The following is a 20049-nucleotide window of genomic DNA, read 5'->3' as shown; positions in this document are numbered from 1 at the left end:
TGATAAGATTGTGTGTCTTTCATTGAGATAGGTTAATTCTGAGCAAGTTTTATATGGAATAGAGACTTTGGTAATATGGAGGATTACTCTCCAGCTATCACGAAACGTACACTCCTGCATGTGTTGAACTAATGGATTATCTTTGTGTTTTTAAATTCTCATACCTCTCCTGCCCGTACCCCTCAATAATTCTGGCAAATCTGCCTTGGAACCAAATCTGCCACAATTGGAAGGGCTGCTTCCTAAATTAGATGTGATAGACTTAAAGTATATATTTTTTTCTAAGCAAAAAGGAAAATAATAGTGATCCTTAATTCTCAGCCATGTATTTTGTCCTAAAACATAATTGTCCAAAGCTGAGACATCAATGATATTATTTCTTATTTCTTTTGAAAAAAATAATATTCTTTTATGATAATGGATAGTACTTGTTGTACTATATAATTTTACTAAACAGGGAAAAGACATCACTTGATTTTAAGTGACTACTTTATTCAGAAGGAATTTTTGAATTAGGGATTTTAAACCTTTAGAAATTTAGCCTTGATCCATAAAGCCAAACCAGAGTAATATCATATCTAATATTATAGTACATTTTGCAAAGCAAGTTACTTGACTGTGAGGTAATGTGGTCAGTTTTATATCAGTATTAGATGTAAAAAGTGTAACAAGGCTGTTGAGGCTTACTGAAAGTTTTAGCTAATTATCAGTTCTCATTTTGAATACTGCACATTAACTTAGAGAAGAAAGACTAGAAAGTGGAGCTTTAGGAAGCAGCACATGGGTCTAACATGTCTTTAATGTGATTACATTGTTTATTTGATGGCTCTGTAGCATTTCACTGTCTACATGTTGCTATTAAAAATAACAAAACAATTTTGAGCATTTATTCTGTGCTAGCCTCAGGACTTTACATGAATAGATCCCCCTGTGGTTGTTAATGCTATTAAATCTGGTTTACAGATCAAAGGCCCAAGGTACATAAAGGTTGAAGGACTTGTCCAGGGTCAGAGGCTCAAGTGTGGAGAAGGGCTCCTAACTGATGTGCAACTTAACTTGCCCCTGTTGAAAATCTCGGTGGTTTTTTTAATGGCTTCTAGAAGGAGACAGTTAAATTTCTGACTGTTATTCAGGCTAATGATTTCTTTATCTTTTTATATATATGTATATAATTTATTTTTTTGAAACAGTGTCTTGCTCTGTTGCCCAGGCTGGGTTGTAGTGGTGTGATCATGGCTCACTGCAGCCTTGATTTCCTGGGTTCAGGTGATCCTCCCACTTCAGCCTCCCAGGTAGTTGGGGCTACAGGCAAGTGTCACTACACCCTGCTGATTTTTGTGTATACACACATTTTTTGTAGAGACAGGATTTTGCCATGTTGTCCCTGCTGGTCTTGAACTCCTGGGCTCAAGCAATCCTCCTGCCTTAGGCCTCCAAAGTGCTGGGATGCCAGGTGTGAGCCACCGCACCTAGCTGCTTTATCGTTTTAAGTGTGTTCTCTCTTAGGAAATTAGTTACTGTGTTACAGATTCTTACCTAAGGAGAACATGTATGATTATCAGCATTTTACAGCCCAATTGGGTTCTTCTTGCCTGCTGCACAGAAAAAGCCAGTACCCTGAGACAGCAGAAGTTGCAGCAGAGAAAGAGTTTAATAATCAATCGCAAGGCTGATTGAGGTGGATGAGATACCTTTCAAATTCACCTCCCAGAAAATTTGGAGACTAGGTTTTTAAAGATGGTTTGGTAAGCAGGGGCTAGGGAGTGGGTACTGCTGATTGACTGGGCTGGGCATGAAATCATAGGAGTGTCAAAACTGTTTCTGGTATGGGTCACCAGTGTAAGTGGCGTCAGTTGGTCCACTAGAATGCAGTCTGAAAAATATCTCAAATACCAGTCCTTTTTTTTTTTTAAAATTAGTTAGGATCTTGCTCTGTTTTCTAGGCTGGAGTGCAGTGGCATGATCTTGGTTCGCTGCAACCTCTGCTTCTGAGACTCAAGTGATGCTCCCACCTCAGCCTCCAGAGTAGCTGGGACTACAGGTGCACCACACCTGGCTACTTTTTGTATTTTTAGTAGAGACAGGGTTTTGCCATATTGGCCAGGCTGGTCTCGAAGTCCTGATCTCAAATGATCCACCCGCCTTCCAAAGTGCTGGGATTACAGGCAGGAGCCACTGCACCTGGCCTTTTCTTTCTTTTTTAGACAGTCTCACTCTGTTGCCCACCAGTCTTAAGTTTCACAGTAGTGTTGTTATTTATAGAAGCAATTGGGAAAGTTACAAATCTTATTATGACCATTGGCTAAGTGACTCCTGAGCAGTAAACAATTATAAAAAGCAAGCTAGGAAACAGTAACGGGCTACTGTTTTAACTATGCTTAAATCTTATCAGAATAATTTTAACCTTACCACCTTTCATTAGTTTTACAAAGGCAGTTGCAGACCACGAATGGGAAGAGGGGGTAGTTTTTGGGAGGGGACTGTGATCATCTTTGCTTTAAAGGTAAGCTGTAAACTAAATTCCTCAGCTAAATTATAAACTAAATTCGTCCCATAATTAGCTTAGCCTGTGCACAGGAATGAACAAAGACAACTTGTGAGGTTAGAAACAAAATGGAATCAGTTATGTTTAGATTTCTCTCACTTGCATAGTTTTGCAAAGGTGGTTTCATGCACAACCAGAGATGTTGTATGAAATATTCTTCTCTTCATTCCTGATGTAGTAGAAGACGTGATTTGTTTTTTTTGAAGACGGAGTCTTGCTCTGTTGCCCAGGCTAGAGTGCAGTGGCGTGATCTCGGCTCACTGCAGCCTCTGCCTCCCGGGTTCAAGCAATTCTCTGCCTCAGCCTCCCAAGTAACTGGGATTACAGGTGCTTGCCACCACACTCGGCTAATTTTTGTGTTTTTAGTAGAGACAGGCTTTCACCATGTGGGCCAGGCTGGTCTTGAACTCTTGACCTTGTGATCCACCCGCCTCTGCCTCCCAGTGCTGGGATTACAGGCATGAGCCGCTGCTCCCGGCCGGGAAATGTTTTTAGTTTTAAATTGTACTCCTCGTGTAGATGTGTAATGTAATGTAGTAGGTGTTTACTGGGTGTCCCTTGTGTGTTGGAGCCCTGTAGTCTGGTCCCAGGGATATGATAAAGAGGAAACACCAGCTGTTGAAAGTGCTTGGTTCATTCTTGCAGAACTTCTAGGCTCCACCCACCCTTGGGTCATGACAAAGGTTAGGTCATCATAGAGTGTGTAGCATGCTTGTGTAGGCTCCTTACCCTTAGCCTTTATCAAGGGTCCTCATGAAGAGCAACTCTGCCTGTTTTCTAGAACCTCCTTAGAAGGACAGTCCAGCATTATTCCTTATTGTTCCTACAGCTGGCTCCATTTTATAAATAACTCACAGGTTTTTTCACTTAAGTGTCTCTTTCTCCAGAGAAACCAGTGTGCTACTTAATCTGATGAAAGCTGTTGGTTTTATTCTTTGCTTTGGCCACGAGGCAGATCAGGGCCAAATTGGTGTATAGTGTATACTAGAAATAGTGTATACTATAGAACAATTTCATTGCTCTACTAGGGCTTTCTAACCCCTTTTTTGTAATTTATCAAAACCCATTAGATCTGATAAAATATCTGGACTCACATACAATATTGTATTATAATTTTAAGATGTTCTTGCATCCTGAAACATATCCTGGACCCTTGGGGTTAAGAGTCCTGCTTTTGATCTTTTTATATCTTTATTTCACTATTCTGTACCTAGTTTTATTCTAAGTTTCCTTGACTCTATAGAAGTAGGTTATATGTAAATGATAAATAACATTGTTTTTAGAGGTTTTGGGTACTGAGCAGTTGCCCTCCATGTATTTGACAGCTAGGCAATGGGAAATGTTTTTGTTCATCACAAGAGGAACTTTTTTGGCCCTCACGATGATGAAATTGGTGGGCTAATCATAAATGGCTGCAGAGGGTGGGCGTGGTGGTGAATGCCTATAATCCCAACTCTCTGTGGGCTGAGGCGAGTGGGTCACCTGAGCCCAGGAATTCAAGACCAGCCTGGGCAACACATGGTGAAACTCTGTCTCTACCAGAAATGCAAAAATTAGCCAGTGTTATAACCTGATCTGGAAATAATTAATTAAAAAATGGCTGTAGAGTTTTGGTCCAGTGATTTTTCCAGGAAAAACAACCTGTACATTTTGTTGTAACTCTTTATTTATTTATTTATTTATTTATCTATTTATTTATTTATTTATTTTTGGTACAAATACCAGGGCCTAAAGATGGAAGTCTTATGCTCTAAACACTGTTGTCAATATTCAGTAAACTTAATGTTTACGACGTTTTTAACGCCTCTTCTGTGTGGTTTTTGGTAAAATCTTGATGAAAGCTATAAAAAAGGCTTTGGCAATTGTCTCTAGGGCTGCAGTTTTCTTTCTTTCTTTCTTTCTTTTTTTTTTTTTTTTTTTTGAGACAGAGTCTTGCTCTGTCGCCCAGGCTGGAGTGCAGTGGCTGGATCTCAGCTCACTGCAAGCTCCGCCTCCCGGGTTCACACCATTCTCCTGCCTCAGCCTCCCAAGTAGCTGGGACTACAGGCACCCGTCACTGCGCCCAGCTAATTTTTTGTATTTTTTAGTAGAGACAAGATTTCACCATGTTAGCCAGGATGGTCTCGATCTCCTGACCTCATGATCCACCCGCCTCGGCCTCCCAAAGTGCTGAGATTACAGGCATGAGCCACTGCGCCCAGCCAAGGGCTGCAGTTTTCAAATCTGTTTCCTAAGTGAGGCATGAACTGTTGGCCTCTGCCCATCAGGGTTGCTGTTCACAGATGCTTCTTCATGCTGGATTTCTAGCGGCAGTTCCTGACTTGGAGGCATTGGGCAAGCCTTTGCTCTTGAGCCTCCATATATAGAGGGTAGTATTTTCATTTGTGGGCCTTGCAGGATAGGATGCTTGATTGTACTTGACTTTGGAGATTTCTTGCTCTTTACTGTCCTCTTCAAATAGTAGAAGGGGAGGTTTAATATGTGTCCCTTAAGAGTGTTCCCAAAACAAGTCAAATTCATGCTAAGGAGAAATGTTTTTGCAGTAGCTATGACTTTCACCTTTTTCCCCTTCCCTCTTTGTAAAAGACAATTTGTCGTACATTTTGTCTCTCTAAAGGAGATATGACTACCCCAAATTTTTAAACAGATCAGGAAGAATCTATTGTATATTTGAGTGGGAACCTGAGAATGCTGTGGCATACAGACAAAATTAATTAAAAAACTGATAAAGAAATCAGATGTAGCTTTTAATGGGATTTTCAGAATTAAAATGTAGGAAAATTATGTTAATAAGCTCTGCTTTTAACTCTATCAAGTGTAGGATTGTGTTCCTTTGTGCAATTTAAAAACCACCATCACCTGTGCCCTCTAGTGCTTATAGGATGAGTTTGACAATAGAATTGTGTTCTCTGTTTCCTACTTCTGCCCTGGTTACTGCTGAAATTCCTGGTGTGAGAGTTCTTAGTGTCTCTGACCCCAGCTTCCCTGGCATTGGGAAAAGGGTGGCTTTGCCCATTCCTCCACATGGTCCTACTATGCTGCTGTGGTGCTGGAGAAACAGTAAGTGCATCTGGGCAAACATGGCAGACTCCTGGCAGTCAGCTCCTGGAAGCTGGGGCAGTTTATGCCCCAGCGCTGCCCAGGTGTAGAATCCTGTCCTGAGGATATTGATCTGTAGCAAGCCAAGGACATTATAGTTGACCCTTGAGCAACATGAGTGTGAATCGTTAAGGTCTACTTATATGTGGATTTCCTTCCACCTATGATACCCCTGAGGCAGTAGGACCCACTCCTTTTCTTTCTCTTCCTTTCTGGCCTACTTAACATGAAGATGATGACAAGGATGAAGGCCTTTCCTTCCTTCCTTCCTTCCTTTTACAGTGAAGTCTCACTCTGTCACCCAGACTGGAGTGCAGTGGCATGCATGATCTCAGCTCATTGCAACATCCGCCTCTGGGTTCAAGCAATCCTCCTGCCTCAGCTTCCCGAGTAGCTGGGATTACAGGTGCATACCAGGTTGCCTGGCTAATTTTTGTATTTTTAGTAGAGATGGGGTTTCGCCTTGTTGGCCAGACTGGTCTCGAATTCCTGACCTCAGGTGATCCACCCACTCCAGCCTCCCAAAGTACTGGGATTACAGGCATGAGCCACCATGCCCCACCATTCCCCACCATGAGTATCTTAATAATATTTTCTTTTCTCTAGCTTATTTATTGTAAGAATACCATATATCATACATATAACGTACAAAATATGTATTATTTTGACTGACGGTATTAAATATATGTTATTTAATATGGACCGACTGTTTATGTTATCAGTAATGCTTCTAGTCAGCAGTAGCTATTAGTAAAAATTTTGGGGGAGTCAAAACTTATATGCAGATTTTCGACTGTGTGGAGCAGGGGGGTTGGCACCTAACCCCAGCGTTGCTCAACCGTCAACTGTAGTTTAAAATCTTCCCTTCCTTTTCCCATCCATACTCACTGAGTTGGCATCCGGGGTGGAGGAGTTCATGTAGGGATCCTCATGGTCAGCACCTGTGGACCTCCCTCATAGGAGTGGCATGCAAGGTGCTGCTGGGATGGATGTCAACCAACGCCCAAGGTAGAGGTCAAGTCGCTGTTGGCTAGGTACAGGCAATTGGGTACCTCTTCGAAGCTCTCTGTGGTGTCAGTTCGCTGTAATGGAGGATTCAGAGGGGCAGCCAACTCCACGCCCTGTGAGCCTGGTACAGTTGCTTGTCCACTTGCTCAGGCTCTTGACAGAGCAGCTTCTTACTGCATGACAGCTTTTTAGGCACTCTCCCTTCCCACCACTTTACCTTTACTTTCTTCTTATCCTAGTTTTGCCTCTCTCTGAATGAAGATAGGTGGTGATTACCTGCCCCTTTTTTCAGTGGACACATTTGACATTGTAGAGGAACATGGAACGAAACAACTGTTCATTTAAGATTTCTGTATCTGTCACAAATGACTTTTCAAGTTTCATATGTCAAAATGGATAGGTTATCAAGGAAAAGTAAAAAAAAGGCATTCACTTTTTACAGTATACACAATTTTAATAACAAAACTTTCCTGTACACTGCTTTTTATGTTACCCTCCCCACTCCCAAAACACCCTGCATAATAGTATTTTCTTCCCACCCTCAACCCATCTGCCCACCTCCCACCCAAAATGAAAAATGGCTCTTGAAGGTGATTGAACACAATGTATTTGGACTGTACTTTGAGTTTCCAGTCTCAGTGTTGATAGGAAGGTTCACCAAACATTCCATATATCAGACTTTAAAAACAAACAAACAACAAAAAAAAAACCCCACTAAGGACAAAAATGTTAGTTGAAAGAGTTGCAAGTTTCCAAATGTTTGCAATAGCAGAATGAAAACTTAAGCAGTCATTTTCTATTTGTTTTTGGCCTTATTCAAGTACTATGAGTTTGCCCCAGGTTAGATAGAGAAATATTTAATTATCTATAGATGGCCTTATTGTCTCTCTTTTTTTTTCTTCTTTCTGGCTCAAGAGCTTTAATCAATAAGATATGAAAAGTATGTCCCCAAACAGACTTTTCAGATAGGTCTGTCGCTGTATTGCTGTATTAGGAAAATGATCATGTAAGTCAGCTGTTAAAAATATTCTTTAACAAATTTTATATTGATATCCGTACTTCAGAAAAAGAACAGGACATTTATAGCTTTTTCCCCTGATAGCTGTGTGTAGGAAGTGTGCCTTAAGAAAATGAATTGCCTGTTTTGAATTTTAGAATTCAAGCCTAGTGCTACATAGGGCTCATTTTTATTGGAAAGATGGAGTCTAGCTCTTGGTGACTAGCATTAGAATAAGCAGATGGATTTTAATAATTAGTGGCGTTGGGAAGTTCAGTCAATTCCATTTATTGAATTGGTACAGAAATTAACTTAGGCACATTAAGAAATTACATGTGTTAGTACAGATTTTTGGCTTAAAAAATTAGTATCTTTGCTTTTTGATGCTGGCAGTGAGTATTCTCAGAGTTGTGTGTGGATTTGCAAGTTTATCAGCCCACTCTTTTCAGAAAGGTGATTGAAATCCCTGTCATGCTACAGAAATGAATATAAACGATTTCAAACTATTCTTGGTTTCTAAATGGGTATGGTATCATAGTCTTCCTTAGCTTTCCCTTTTCCAGAGAGAGTAATTATTTTTCTGGTTCTTAATGGTCATTTCCCCCTAATCTTAAAAATAGAAAAAAATGGAGTGGGTGGTGGTGGTGAAGAGGATAAAACCCCACCAAAAAACAAAAGCCCTGACACTGTATAACCAAGATCCGCAGCGTTGCTGTGATGCTGTTCCGTTCTAGCCAGTTGGTAAAGAAAACACGGATGACTAACAGTCTAATCTTCAAACCTGTGCTGATTCTGAAACACAAATGGACAAAAATGAAAGGAAATCTTGCCTTCTACAGGCAATTAAAAAAGGAAGTTTTTGCTTTAAATGAGAAGGGAAAATACCTTTTTGGTACTACTGTCATTCACTTTTCTTAAAGGGCATTACCCAAAAAATATGGAAGGCAAAAATTTTGATTCTTTTCATCTGGAAAGTATGCCTCTCTATCCTTGGCTGTGCTGTTCCTCTGAATTAGTAAATGGCTTGCTTTTCCAATTTGCTTTTGTCCATATAGTAAGGATTTTGCCAGTTATGGTCCTTTAAGGATTAAGGTGGAGATTCCCAGCCAAGGAAGGGGATTTCTTACCCATCCTGCAGTCTGAATCTTAATTTTGGTTGTGATTTGAAATGATGGAAAATACTCTTCTGCTGTCCTTCAGGGCCGATGGAATCTTGTGTGCTCAGGACACAGTTGTGTTGTGACCAAGCTGTCACCTGACATTTGTGACTATGGTCACCCTGATAAATGGGTTGGTAAATTTTAGCTCATGGTGCTCTTATTTGTAATAGGGGCTTCTAATTCAGCCTGTCTGTGGGGAAGTAGGGCGCTGTGCTCTATGCTGTTAAATCAGCTTCTGTCTCTGCCCAGACAAGCCCAGGGTCTGCTTTAACAAGAGACGAAATACTCACCACTCAAGATCAACTGAATTGAACTGGGCTGAGACTTTGACAATCTAATCTGCCCACCTTAAAAAAGAGAGCACATTTTTACTGTTATTTGTGATCTTGTCTACTTTTTACTGAGAGATGTTAGGTGAAGGGTACTAAGGTACCCGTCTTTTAGTATTAAAGAAGAAAAATCATGATTACATCTTATGGGTTAAACTATAGCCTTAACATGTTTTCGGTTTGATCCTGGGAAGAAAATATGCCCTGAATGAAGGGTATCATATTAATGTTGATGTTGGGGAAAAGATAACTTTGCAAATGGCAGTGGCTTTCTCTAAGGTTTTATGTCTTTTTTCTACATACAGTAAATGGCAGTTGTAAAAAATGCTCATTTTCTAAATTCAAGTTAGTGCTGTAATTTTACAGTTTTTTGGATATATGGAACGATGTTTATGGAAAAATTCTGTGTGAATGGGTAGCTTGCATCTAAATTCCAAATATGTAATAGAAATCATAATAGAAGAAACTGAATGCCTGTGGTTCTTTTCTGCATGAAAATGTGGCATCCTTATCATTTGTTAATTATGGAATGTTTATATTTACATTGGAGAATCTACCCCTCTTCCCTTTTCAGCAGCAGGTCCTTTCCCTGTTTGGTGCAGATTGTGTATAATCATTCTTGGCTGCCTTGTAACTCTAGCTAACCTGAGAGTCGGATTTCAAAATCTGCCTTTCCTTTTAATCCCTCACCTCCGTGCTGCCTTCAAGTTACCACTGTGTGGCTGCATAGGCATGTCGAGTTGTTCTACCATAAGATTCATCTCAGTGATGCTGTTTTCTTCACCTACACTGAACTACACTTACAGTGTGAATGCGTATCTTTATTGAAAGATCAAAATTCATTATATAATAGTTAGAAAGTGCTTTTTTTCATGGTTCCTTTGTAATACGGTAAGAATCAGTGTCATGCCTGTTGCTAGCCAATTATTTTTAACTTGACTCTTTGAGGTTTGAAGATCAGGAAAAAGCAGAAAAAAAGGTTTAAACCCCTTTGTCAAGGCATCTTTGATCGTGATAGTTGAGAGAGAGAGAAAGTGTGTGTGTGTGTGTGCTTTTAAATTGGAGGGAGCATGTCAGGATTGTTAAATTGACTTGGTTTGTCTTGTTTATCTCAAATATTTTCTAAGTCTTTTTTCACATATTAATGTAAACATAGGATTTAGTATATTAATTAGTACAATGGCAATTTAATACTAGTTTAAAACAATTGCCTAAATGCCACAAAAATCATGTCCATTATAAGTCAAACGAGAAATGTGTAAGAAGTCGGTGTAATTATTTAGTATTGGTTTCATTGTAATGAGACCTTTTCATAGTCACTTGGATTCATTGTGTAAATATATTAACGAGTCACTCCGCTTACTAGAATTACATTAAAGGGTTCTGATTTCATGATATGGACTTTGATAATATCTACTAACCCAGGCAAAAACTCTGGAAGAAGAATGTTTAATATTTACCAGTCTTCAGCATACATGAAATTCTATTTCCCACACTGGCAAGAGATTGAAGATTTGAGTAAATACCAAATTATCATACAAGAGAACTTTACTGAGTCTCCTTTTAAGCAGCAAGATAGTTGTGGTACATGGGATGGAGAGCATTGATCAAACAGGTATTGATCCATATCTGTTTCTGCCCAGTAGCTTCTTTCTAAATTGTTTTCAGTAGAAAAAAATAGCATATGGAGACCTTAGTGTAAAGGTTTACACACGATTGTATATAATTACATACATTTCTTATTTTGAAGTAAGCATTTTAGACTTTCCAACAGGAGTGCAAATTAATGTGAGCATTGATTCATTTAACACTTAAAATATGGTTTCATTTAAAAAATTAAAAATACTTCAACACTTCAAAAACTAAGTCTCCACTTAGTTTGGAAAATTAGGCTTAATGTCATCATTGGTAAAAATTAGATATGTATTTAGCCTCTACTATGTAAAATAGGTTACTTATCTGATGTGATTTTTGATGACAGGTAGATATTATACTTCACATTCTTTGTATGGCAGTTGCTGACACTTGCACTGTCCATAACCATTAATGATGATGAAGGGTCCTTCATGGGTGGGTTCATATTCATTATACGGTCCTTGGTCTGACATGTTTGACATATGGAGTCGTGTTTGGGATCGGAGCTGCCTGTGGTTCTGAACCATTGAGCACTGCCTAATTCTTCTTAAAGTGGGAGGGCAGCACTTCCTGGAGATGAACACTATAAAAATAATAAAAAAGAAAGAAAACAATAAAGCCATTGTTCCCGTAATTACCCGCTGAGTGAAGATGGCATTGTCTGGTTCAGGAAAGTGTTCCTCGGTAGTAACTGCTATGCCTGCAGTAGTTGGGATTTCTTTGTCTCCCACATGGTAACTTGATGAGCTTATTCTTTTTGTATATTCAGTGGTTGGATCTCTATAAGTTGTAGCCATGACAGTGACAGTGGTTGACAAATTCCAGCAGAGCTGAAATCCATGGACTGCATCTAGAATATCCTCTCCTTGGGTGTGGTCAGGACTGTGGCATAGGATGGAGTGCTCCCACCGACCTTGGAAACTGCCCAGCCAGGAGGCCAGAGCACATATTCGGGCGCTGCATTCCCACAGATTGCCAGAGAGGCCCACGGTTGTGAGGGATCTCAGGGAGTTTAAGATCTTGGAATCAAGGCTGTTTAACTTGTTGTTATCCATGAGGAGTATTTTAAGATTAGGCATCGTTTCAAACACTGTCAAGTCGATGGCTTTGATTTCATTTCCAGTCAGGTCTAGCTTTTCTAAAGTGCCCCAGGTCCACTCCATACCACATGTCAAGTTGCTGATTTTGTTCCATTGTAAGAAGAGCGTGTGCAGACTGCTTAGCCGTAGGAAATGAGCAAAATTAATCTTCGTCAGCTGGTTGTGCTCTAGGTGAAGCTCTCTCAGTTTGATTAATCCTGCAAATCCATTGCGAGCCAAACTTCGCAAACGGTTTGTGCTCAAATCCAGAAACTCCAGACTACGACAGTCCCAGAACAGGCGTACTGGGATAGTCCGCAGGGAGTTGGAACGTAAATGCAAGGTCTGCAGCTTCCGAAGGCCATAGAAGAGCTCTGGGTGCAGAGATGACAGCTGATTAAAAGACAGGTCCAAATTTTGCAGGTTAATCAGTTGGGTAAAAGTAGTGTTTGGCAAGTAAAATATTTTGTTGGAACTTAAGATTAATTCCTTAAGTTTATATAGTCCTTGAAAAGCATCTTCTTTTACTGTTGAAATTTGATTGTGATCTAAGTGGAGCCAAGTAAGTTGACTGAAGCTGGCAAATTGATCTCTTTCGAGCTCTGTGATGTGATTGTGCCTCAGGGACAGGCCCAGAGAGCCCTTGTCTGTAGCGTTTGGCACTGAGTGGAAGCCCTGAGAGTCGCAGTAGAAGAGCAGCTTCTCGCAGCGGCATTTGGGTGGACACGCCATACCCAGGGCAGGCAGCATTTTTAAAACCATACTCATTGCATATATTGCTGCCAGCATAGGGGCCCCTAATGGCCACTTGAAATGTAAGCCTGCAGAATATAATTTAAGGAAAACAAGAAGATAGAATATTTTTCAGCAGAACATATGGGCTATTAAAAACAACCACCACCAACATTATAGCGAAAGATTTCACTGCATGTAACTTATTTTTCATTTACTGCAGAAAAATTAACCTTATTGGTATGACTGGACCAAAACTTAAACCATTTAAAAAGGAGATAAAACATGTCTCTGTCATCAGCGATATATGCTTTTACCTAAACCTCAAAATCCAAAATATGACAGTGATTTCCCTCATAAAATGTGAATTCGGTAGCTTATTTTAAAAGCGTGATTCCTTGTTGAATGTACAAGACATATAAATGCACAGACTTACCCATTCTTCTGAGCACATTGGAGGCTGCATTCAGTCGCGGTTGTTAGACTCAACGCAGTGAGTCTGTAAAAGGCTCTAACATGTAGGAGCCTTTGACCAGTTTCCTGTTTTCTGCGTCCCAGGCTTTCCAAGTAAAATTGAATCCACCAGGATGAGTTGTTTTTTCCTTAGGATATTCCTCTGGAAAGCATTGGTTTCATTTTCTGTGATTCCTCTGATCCCTAAATCAGTTTTGAATATAAGTTATTAAATTTCTCCACCTCTAACTGCTCAGCTGGTTAATCAAAGCTTCAGTCTCCTTTCCGCAGCCGTTAGTTCTCTTGGTCTTAACTTGTTGATGGCAGATGGGTGGCTTGTTGCAGAGAAGAGCTCCTGGAGCAGCATGAGTGCATTTACTGAAAAGCTTTTCCGAGAAACGGCACAAGAATGGAATTGCTTATGTGCTGCGACCACACAGAACTGTATATAGGCTGACGTCACCGGATGACGTGTCTTTTGTTTGGGTTTTCCAGAAGCTTTACTGTTATAAAGCACTGTGCTTTGTAACAGCATCAGGGTCGTTGCAGGACCCCCTGATTACAATAAAGCGAGAAAGAAGAACTCCTGACTTAAAAACATGGTATTCCTTCAGTGTAGGAAGCAGCAGTGAGGTTGTAATAAAGGCTGCATTCAAGAAGACCCATCTGAACAGTGAGTTGGGTTAGCAGAGTGATGATTTTTAATGCTTGTGAGAGCCAGTGTTAGACTGCCGATTCTGCATAGAGAGATCATCTAAATGGGCAGAAGCCTGCACAATTTGTGAAGTGCTGATTTAACACCAGTCTATGCAAGGTAGTGTCGCTGCACTGGTAGTTTGGAAAGCTATTCAGTGGCCTTGTTGTCATGCTTGGTTAAAATCAAAGTATGACTATGATTTGCTTTAGGTGTGTTGATAAACTAGCTAAGTGGGCTTGGCTTCTTTGTCACCAAGAGCTTAACATTATAAACCAAGAATAAAGGGGGAGGGGAAGCTTGCAAAACAAAGCATGTGGTTATTTTTTTCTTTGAGAATTTCAGGGGAACTCTAACTCTAAAAAGATTTCTCCTTCTCTTTCCTATTTTATAACAATGTTTTGTCGCCATACTGATTGAAAAATAATGCTGAATTGATCTTTAAATGTCCTCCTGGGAGGACAAGGCAGGTTGATACAGTCATTTTAATGCACATGCCCTAAGCATTAACAGCGAAGCAGAGATGATTTAGGACAAGTGATACCGTGTAGCTGGATTCTGACATGGTCCCTTGTATTTTACCTCAGAATCTCACCTACTCCGAAGCTAAAAGCCTCTGCTGGTACTGAGGTTGGTGGTTGTGACACTGAAATAAGAGAGCATTTGCACACTAGTTCCCAGTGGCTGACTTAACTGAGCCTCCTGCTGTTGTTGGAACCTGTCTTGTGAATACAAAAGGTCACTCTTGCTTTGGCCTGGGATTTTCGTTTTGGCTTGATTTTGCTTGCCCTAACTCTGATTTCTCCCAGACCTCAGTTGTGGATGTATAGCTCCATGTTTAGTGTTGTATAAACACAAAAGATGTTTCTAGATGAATCAGTGTTATATTTTCAGACCTGACAAAGGTAAGGTCTTTTCTACATCTTGCCTTACTGATTTGACCCAACATACCTATTTCTCCCATATCATTGGCACTCATCCTTTGTGGGTCTTGTCTCAGACCTAAGGACAGAAATCTTTAAAACTACTGATGGTGTCTGTGAAACAAGAAAATCGTTGGCCTTTTTGGTTCTGAGGGATTCATCCCTCAGACAATTACTAAGAAGTAATTGTCTTGGGTAAAATTTTTCTGTTTTAGTGTTGTACTGGAGTGAGAGCTGTGAGACTCCAAGGTCCCTTCCTTACGGCCCTCTGTAAAGGTGCTGTGAAAACTGCAGCAGTGCAGGTGTGTGGTTTGAGTTCTCCTAGAAGCGATCCCAAGATAGGATTAGAATAGAAGTACAAGAGGAAGGCCGAGACGGGCGGATCACGAGGTCAGGAGATCAAGACCGTCCTGGCTAACACGGTGAAACCCCGTCTCTACTAAAAATACAAAAAAAATTAGCCGGGCAAGGTGGCAGGCGCCTGTAGTCCCAGCTACTCGGGAGGCTGAGGCAGGAGAATGGCGTAAACCCGGGAGGCGGAGCTTGCAGTGAGCTGAGATCCGGCCACTGCACTCCAGCCTGGGCGACAGAGCGAGACTCTGTCTCAAAAAAAAAAAAAAAAAAAAAAAAGAAGTACAAGAGGAAAAAATGCCTACGAAGTACAAAGGGAGACAGAAGGCAGCAGGAATGCTCTGAGAGTCTTCATACCACAGGACAGGTCTGGCACCTGTGAAGGGACAGGGGAAGCAAAGAAGATGAGATCGGCAGTGTGGTTCTTACACAAATTTTGTAGGCTGAATGGAAATTCCCAAGCCAAAGTTGCCAGTGAACAGACTGTTGAGTCCTTAGCAATGAGCCTGCACTAGTACGTCTTCTCTGTTCCTTCTTGCTGGTTAAAGAAGGGAAGGAAACAAGTCCTGGTTTAGACCCTGGGAATGCTGCTCCCCTCTGACCTTAATCCTTTTTATAGTCTCTCTCAATAGGCTGGAACTTCTTAACCTGGTTCCATAAACTGTCTTGTGAAATTTTTTTGCTTGTTCATTTTTCTGTGGATAAGGTTGAGTCCAATTCCTACAGGGTCTCTCACCCTAGGTTTCAGAGCTACTGTTCTACAGGAACTTGCCCCCAAAAGTTCTAAGGACAGTAGTCTCATAGGAGTGGTCTCTTCTAAATTTCTTAAATGAAAATAAGCCCTTGGGATATTATAAATGCCCTTATTGAAGTCAGCTATCTTCTGATGAAAAAAACCCTTTGTCATGCAGGAGAAGCTGGATTAAACTCTTCTCTCAAGTAACCACTTTAGTTCCTTGGGGAGAAAAGCATTTTAGTCAGTTGGGTTAGAGCCACCAAGATTAGGAATGAGTTGTGTGTTAACATGCAGAAGGAAAAGCATCTCCTTGCCCTTAAACTCTTGGTTTTTAGTCTGCTTGGCCTACCTCTTATATACTAATAAATGGAGACTGCTTAAATTATATTATCTCAGTACTATTATAACAGATTTGTGGGCAAGGAAAATTGCCCAGAGAAGCATCAATGCAATCAAGAGTAATTATTGTTTGAAGGCCTCTAAGGAAGTAGGCAGTAATGCTTGCAGTATCATGGTACCCAGAAAGCACAGCCCCTTCCAGGTCACCAGCCATCTTTCTCACCTGCCCACTTTTTGGGTTCAGGAGGTTCAGGCTGTGGAACCAAAGAAGACATGGAGTTTGCCTTAATATTGGTAGAGTACAGAGTTCCCATCGATGGAATTTCGTATCATTTTTTGGTCTTTATCTTTCTTTAGCTAAAGGGCTACATACCTATTCTTTTGAAACTTTTTCTTGGTTTCGCTGTAGAGCAACTTTCTTCCACAAACATAGGCCTTTGACTTAAACTGGCAGTACTACTTCTGGAAGGTACTGTCCATATGATCTGTTTCAATTTTCACTGCTTTAGATGTTCATGATAAGGCAAAGGAGAAGTAAAATCTAACCCATCTCCTCTTTGTAAATGGTTTTAAGCAAATCAAGTGAATCAAGTGGCAGGGCTTAGGTGACTGTAGTTGTCTGCATTCCTCCACATGAGAGTTTGCTTTTCATATGTATTGCTGATTAGGTAGAGTTATTCCCCTACTAGGAGAAGCAAATGTACAGATATATTCATGAAATTTCCTATTCTTCTGTGGGAGGGAGGGTAGAGAGGGAACTTTATATTTGCTTTATGCTAAAAAGGCAAATGTTTCTTTCATCATACCCAGCTCCAAAAATTGTGTATGCCCTGGCACCAAAGTGTTGCCCAGAGGTGTTTTGGAGAAGCATGTTAAAATAAACGTCGTTGCTGGCAGTCTCAATCCCTGCTTTAAAAAAAAAAAAAAGATAGCTGGCCAGGCACAGTGGCTCACGCCTGTAACCCCAGCACTTTGGGAGGCCGAAGTGGGTGGATCACGAGGTCAAGAGTCCAGACCAGCCTGGCCAAGATGGGGAAACCCTGTCTCTACTGAACATACAAAAATTAGCTGGGCACGGTGGCAGGAACCTGTAATCCTAGCTACTCAGGAAGCTGAGGCAGAAGAATTGCTTGAACCAGCATGGCAGAGGTTGCAGTGAGCTGAGATGGAGCCACTGTACTGCAGCCTGGGTGACAGAGTGAGACTCTGTCTTTAAAAAAAAAAAAAAAGCCATTTTTAGGGTGGAGGTCCTAAATTTTGTGGGTCTTATGTCCTCTGCAAGAACCTTTTAAGGTGTTAACTGGCCGCCACATACTTAGGCTTATGCTGTAGCCAGACTATTAGGGTAAGTGGGTTTTACTAGCCTTTTTTTGAAGGAGAAGGGAATCTTTCAATAGTAGAATGTCTACATTAGACTGCCAGAATCTCCAATTCTGCCTGGATCCTTGTCTCCATCCCTGCCTTCTGTTGATTTTATTTTGGGGTGTGTGTGTGTGTGTGTGTGTGTATGTGTTTTTAGACAGTGTCTTTGCTCTTTCACCCAGGCTGGAGTGCAGAGGCATGATTATAGCTCACTGTAACCTTGAGCTCCTGGTTCAAGTGATCCTCCAGAGTAGCTAGGACTATAGGCACATGCCACCATACCCAGCTAATTAAAATAATTTTTTTTGGAGAGATAGGGGGTCTTACTGTGTTGCCTAGGCTGGTCTCGAACTCCTGGCTTCAAGAGATCCTCTCACCTTGGCCTCCCAAAGTTTCCGGGATTACAGGTGTCAGCCACCATGCCAGCTGATTTTGATGTTTAAAGTCCTTTTGTTATCTTGTTAGTAAACACAACTGAGAAAGCAGTAGAAAGGGATTCTGGTTACACTAACAATGGTAAGCGGTGTTTCTTTGGATGCACTTTACACATTTTATATGTGGACATATCCTTCTAGTTTTGGATACATGTGCACTTCGGCAGTTGTTGCTGTTGCGGAAGTTTCAGGGTCAGAATCATGTGACGACCTGCTTCCCTTGTATTTTGTGCCCAGGACTAGATAATTCAGCCAGAAATCTTGGAGCAATGCACCTAAGTTGGGCATTAGGTTATGGAAGATCTTCCATAGGAGTTTGGACAGATGAACATTTATACTATGAAGATGTTTTATTTCTCCTATTATAGACATCAAAACAAAAATAACAGAAGTGGTCTTGAAGTTTTTGTGGTTGTTCGTTTGTTTTTGAGACAAGGTCTCACTGTGTTGCCCAGATTGGAGTGCAGTGTCATAATTGTGGCTCACTGCAGCCTTGACCTCCCAGACTCCATTGATCCCTCTCTTTAGCCTCCCAGATAGCTGGTACTACAGGTGCGTACCACCATGCCTGGCTAATTTTTTGTAGAGACAGGGTTTCATCATGTTGCCTAGGCTGGTCTTGAACTCTTGGGCTGAAGCTCTCCTCCCTCCTCAGCCTTCCATAAATCGTTGGGATTACAGGCATGAGCCACCATGCCCAGCCCATCTTGAAGTGTTGGTTTAAAGCATAGACTGAAATTTTTATGGCAACCCCCCCTTTTTAAAACTCTTCTTCTGCTAGTGGCTTCATTGTGTTCATGTTTCCCCTCTCCTCTCTGTGTAGCATGCTTTATCTTTTATTCTGAAATACATAGCCAAGTTTGGGGTTGTCCTTCCTTTCTCCTTTCTACATTTCTGAGTAGCTTTTGATGTAGATGTATTTCCTCTTACTTGCATAGATGGCCCAAGGGGCTATACAAAGCTGTTTGCACAGGATAGAATTAAAAGGTAAGATACCCATTCATACTTACTTGAAGAATCGTTCAATATTAGTGGGCTCTCTGACCCAGTTGTCTAAATTTAAGGGGTTAGTTTGCATGTTTCTTGGCTAGATGCTAGCAGTTCTGGTTGATGAAGCTTGGAAACCATCATCTGAGAACCCTCTTAATAGGTTCTGGGCTGGAGGGGCAGTGACAAGTGATATGGCAAGAAAAAAAAAAAAGGTCAATATGTGATATTGTTAATGCAAAGAAAATTCATAAAAATTTGGCCCAAAGAGAACGAGATCATTTCTTACTTGTAAGATTTTATAGCAGCATGTCAGCATTCTGTCTGCAGTTGAGATGTTGATTCCTCCTTGCACATTGCTGAAAGGGGCTTCCTGAGGCTGGAGGAAGCAGTGAAGTAAGACTGTCCTCCTTGAGAGCTCGTCTTGATACTTGTTGTGTTCGTCTGTGTATGTCTGCAGTGTCTGTTCTGCTCTTTGTAATTTAAGCAGAGGCACTCTTTGAAAATAATTTAGGAATACAGGACTATATAATCATTGTATTCTAAGATTGATCTACTGTTGAGCTTTGCATAAAGCACTCCCAGCAACTCTTGTTACAGGTTCAGCTTAGGCAGAGCCCACCAGCCGTTTATGGGCCAGGTAGAACAACCGAGGTCAGATTGCTTCTCCTGTTATTCATTAAATGTATGTTGTACGACACTGTGACTCCCAGCCCACAGCAGGCCTTTTAGCCCTACTCATGAAGACATGTATTGACTCCCTAAAAGATGCTAGTTTCCCTTAGTTTTCAAACATTTTTCTTGATATTCTCTTTAAAGTTCTCTTTCCTCTCAGAAACCTTCTTGGTTATGAGCAACAGCTTGGTTATCACTTCCTTTCTCAAGATCTTCATCTCTTGCTTTATTGAAGGTCTGTACTGTGTGGATGACAGCCCCAGTTCTCTTTTGTGCCTGGAGGTGAAGATCCTGCACAGTTCTTTCCATTCTTTATTGTCTTGGGTAGAAGAAGCTTCAGATGCTCATTCTTATTTGGTCTTGTAAAATGCCATAATTCATTGTTTTTTGTTGTTGTTGTTTAATTTTCTAATGGCTGAGGAGGTATTTTATCTGACTGATTAGATCATCCTGTTAAACTAATCAGACCTCCCTGTTTGTTACCTTTTTAAACAGTCCTTAAATGTTAAGG

General features: G+C 40.8%; 2 protein-coding genes across 2 annotated transcripts in view; one reads left to right on the top strand and one right to left on the bottom strand.

Annotated features, from left to right (window-relative positions):
• CTNNA1 (catenin alpha 1) overlaps positions 1–20049 on the top strand; it is a 179832-nt gene that overhangs the window by 106061 nt on the left and 53722 nt on the right. The window lies entirely within an intron of this gene.
• LRRTM2 (leucine rich repeat transmembrane neuronal 2) lies at positions 7922–13899 on the bottom strand. The gene is made up of 2 exons (XM_033181079.1): positions 13021–13899; positions 7922–12673 (listed from the first exon to the last, which is right to left on the bottom strand). Exons 1-2 carry the CDS (start codon positions 13022–13024, stop codon positions 11127–11129), a joined length of 1551 nt encoding a protein of 516 aa, XP_033036970.1. The 5' UTR covers positions 13025–13899; the 3' UTR covers positions 7922–11126.

Source organism: Trachypithecus francoisi, unplaced genomic scaffold, assembly GCF_009764315.1.
Source record: "Trachypithecus francoisi isolate TF-2019V2 unplaced genomic scaffold, Tfra_2.0 Lachesis_group2, whole genome shotgun sequence".
Taxonomy (NCBI): Eukaryota; Metazoa; Chordata; class Mammalia; order Primates; family Cercopithecidae; genus Trachypithecus; species Trachypithecus francoisi.
Note: the sequence above shows the minus strand (reverse complement) of the source record. Positions and strands in the feature narration are given on the sequence as shown.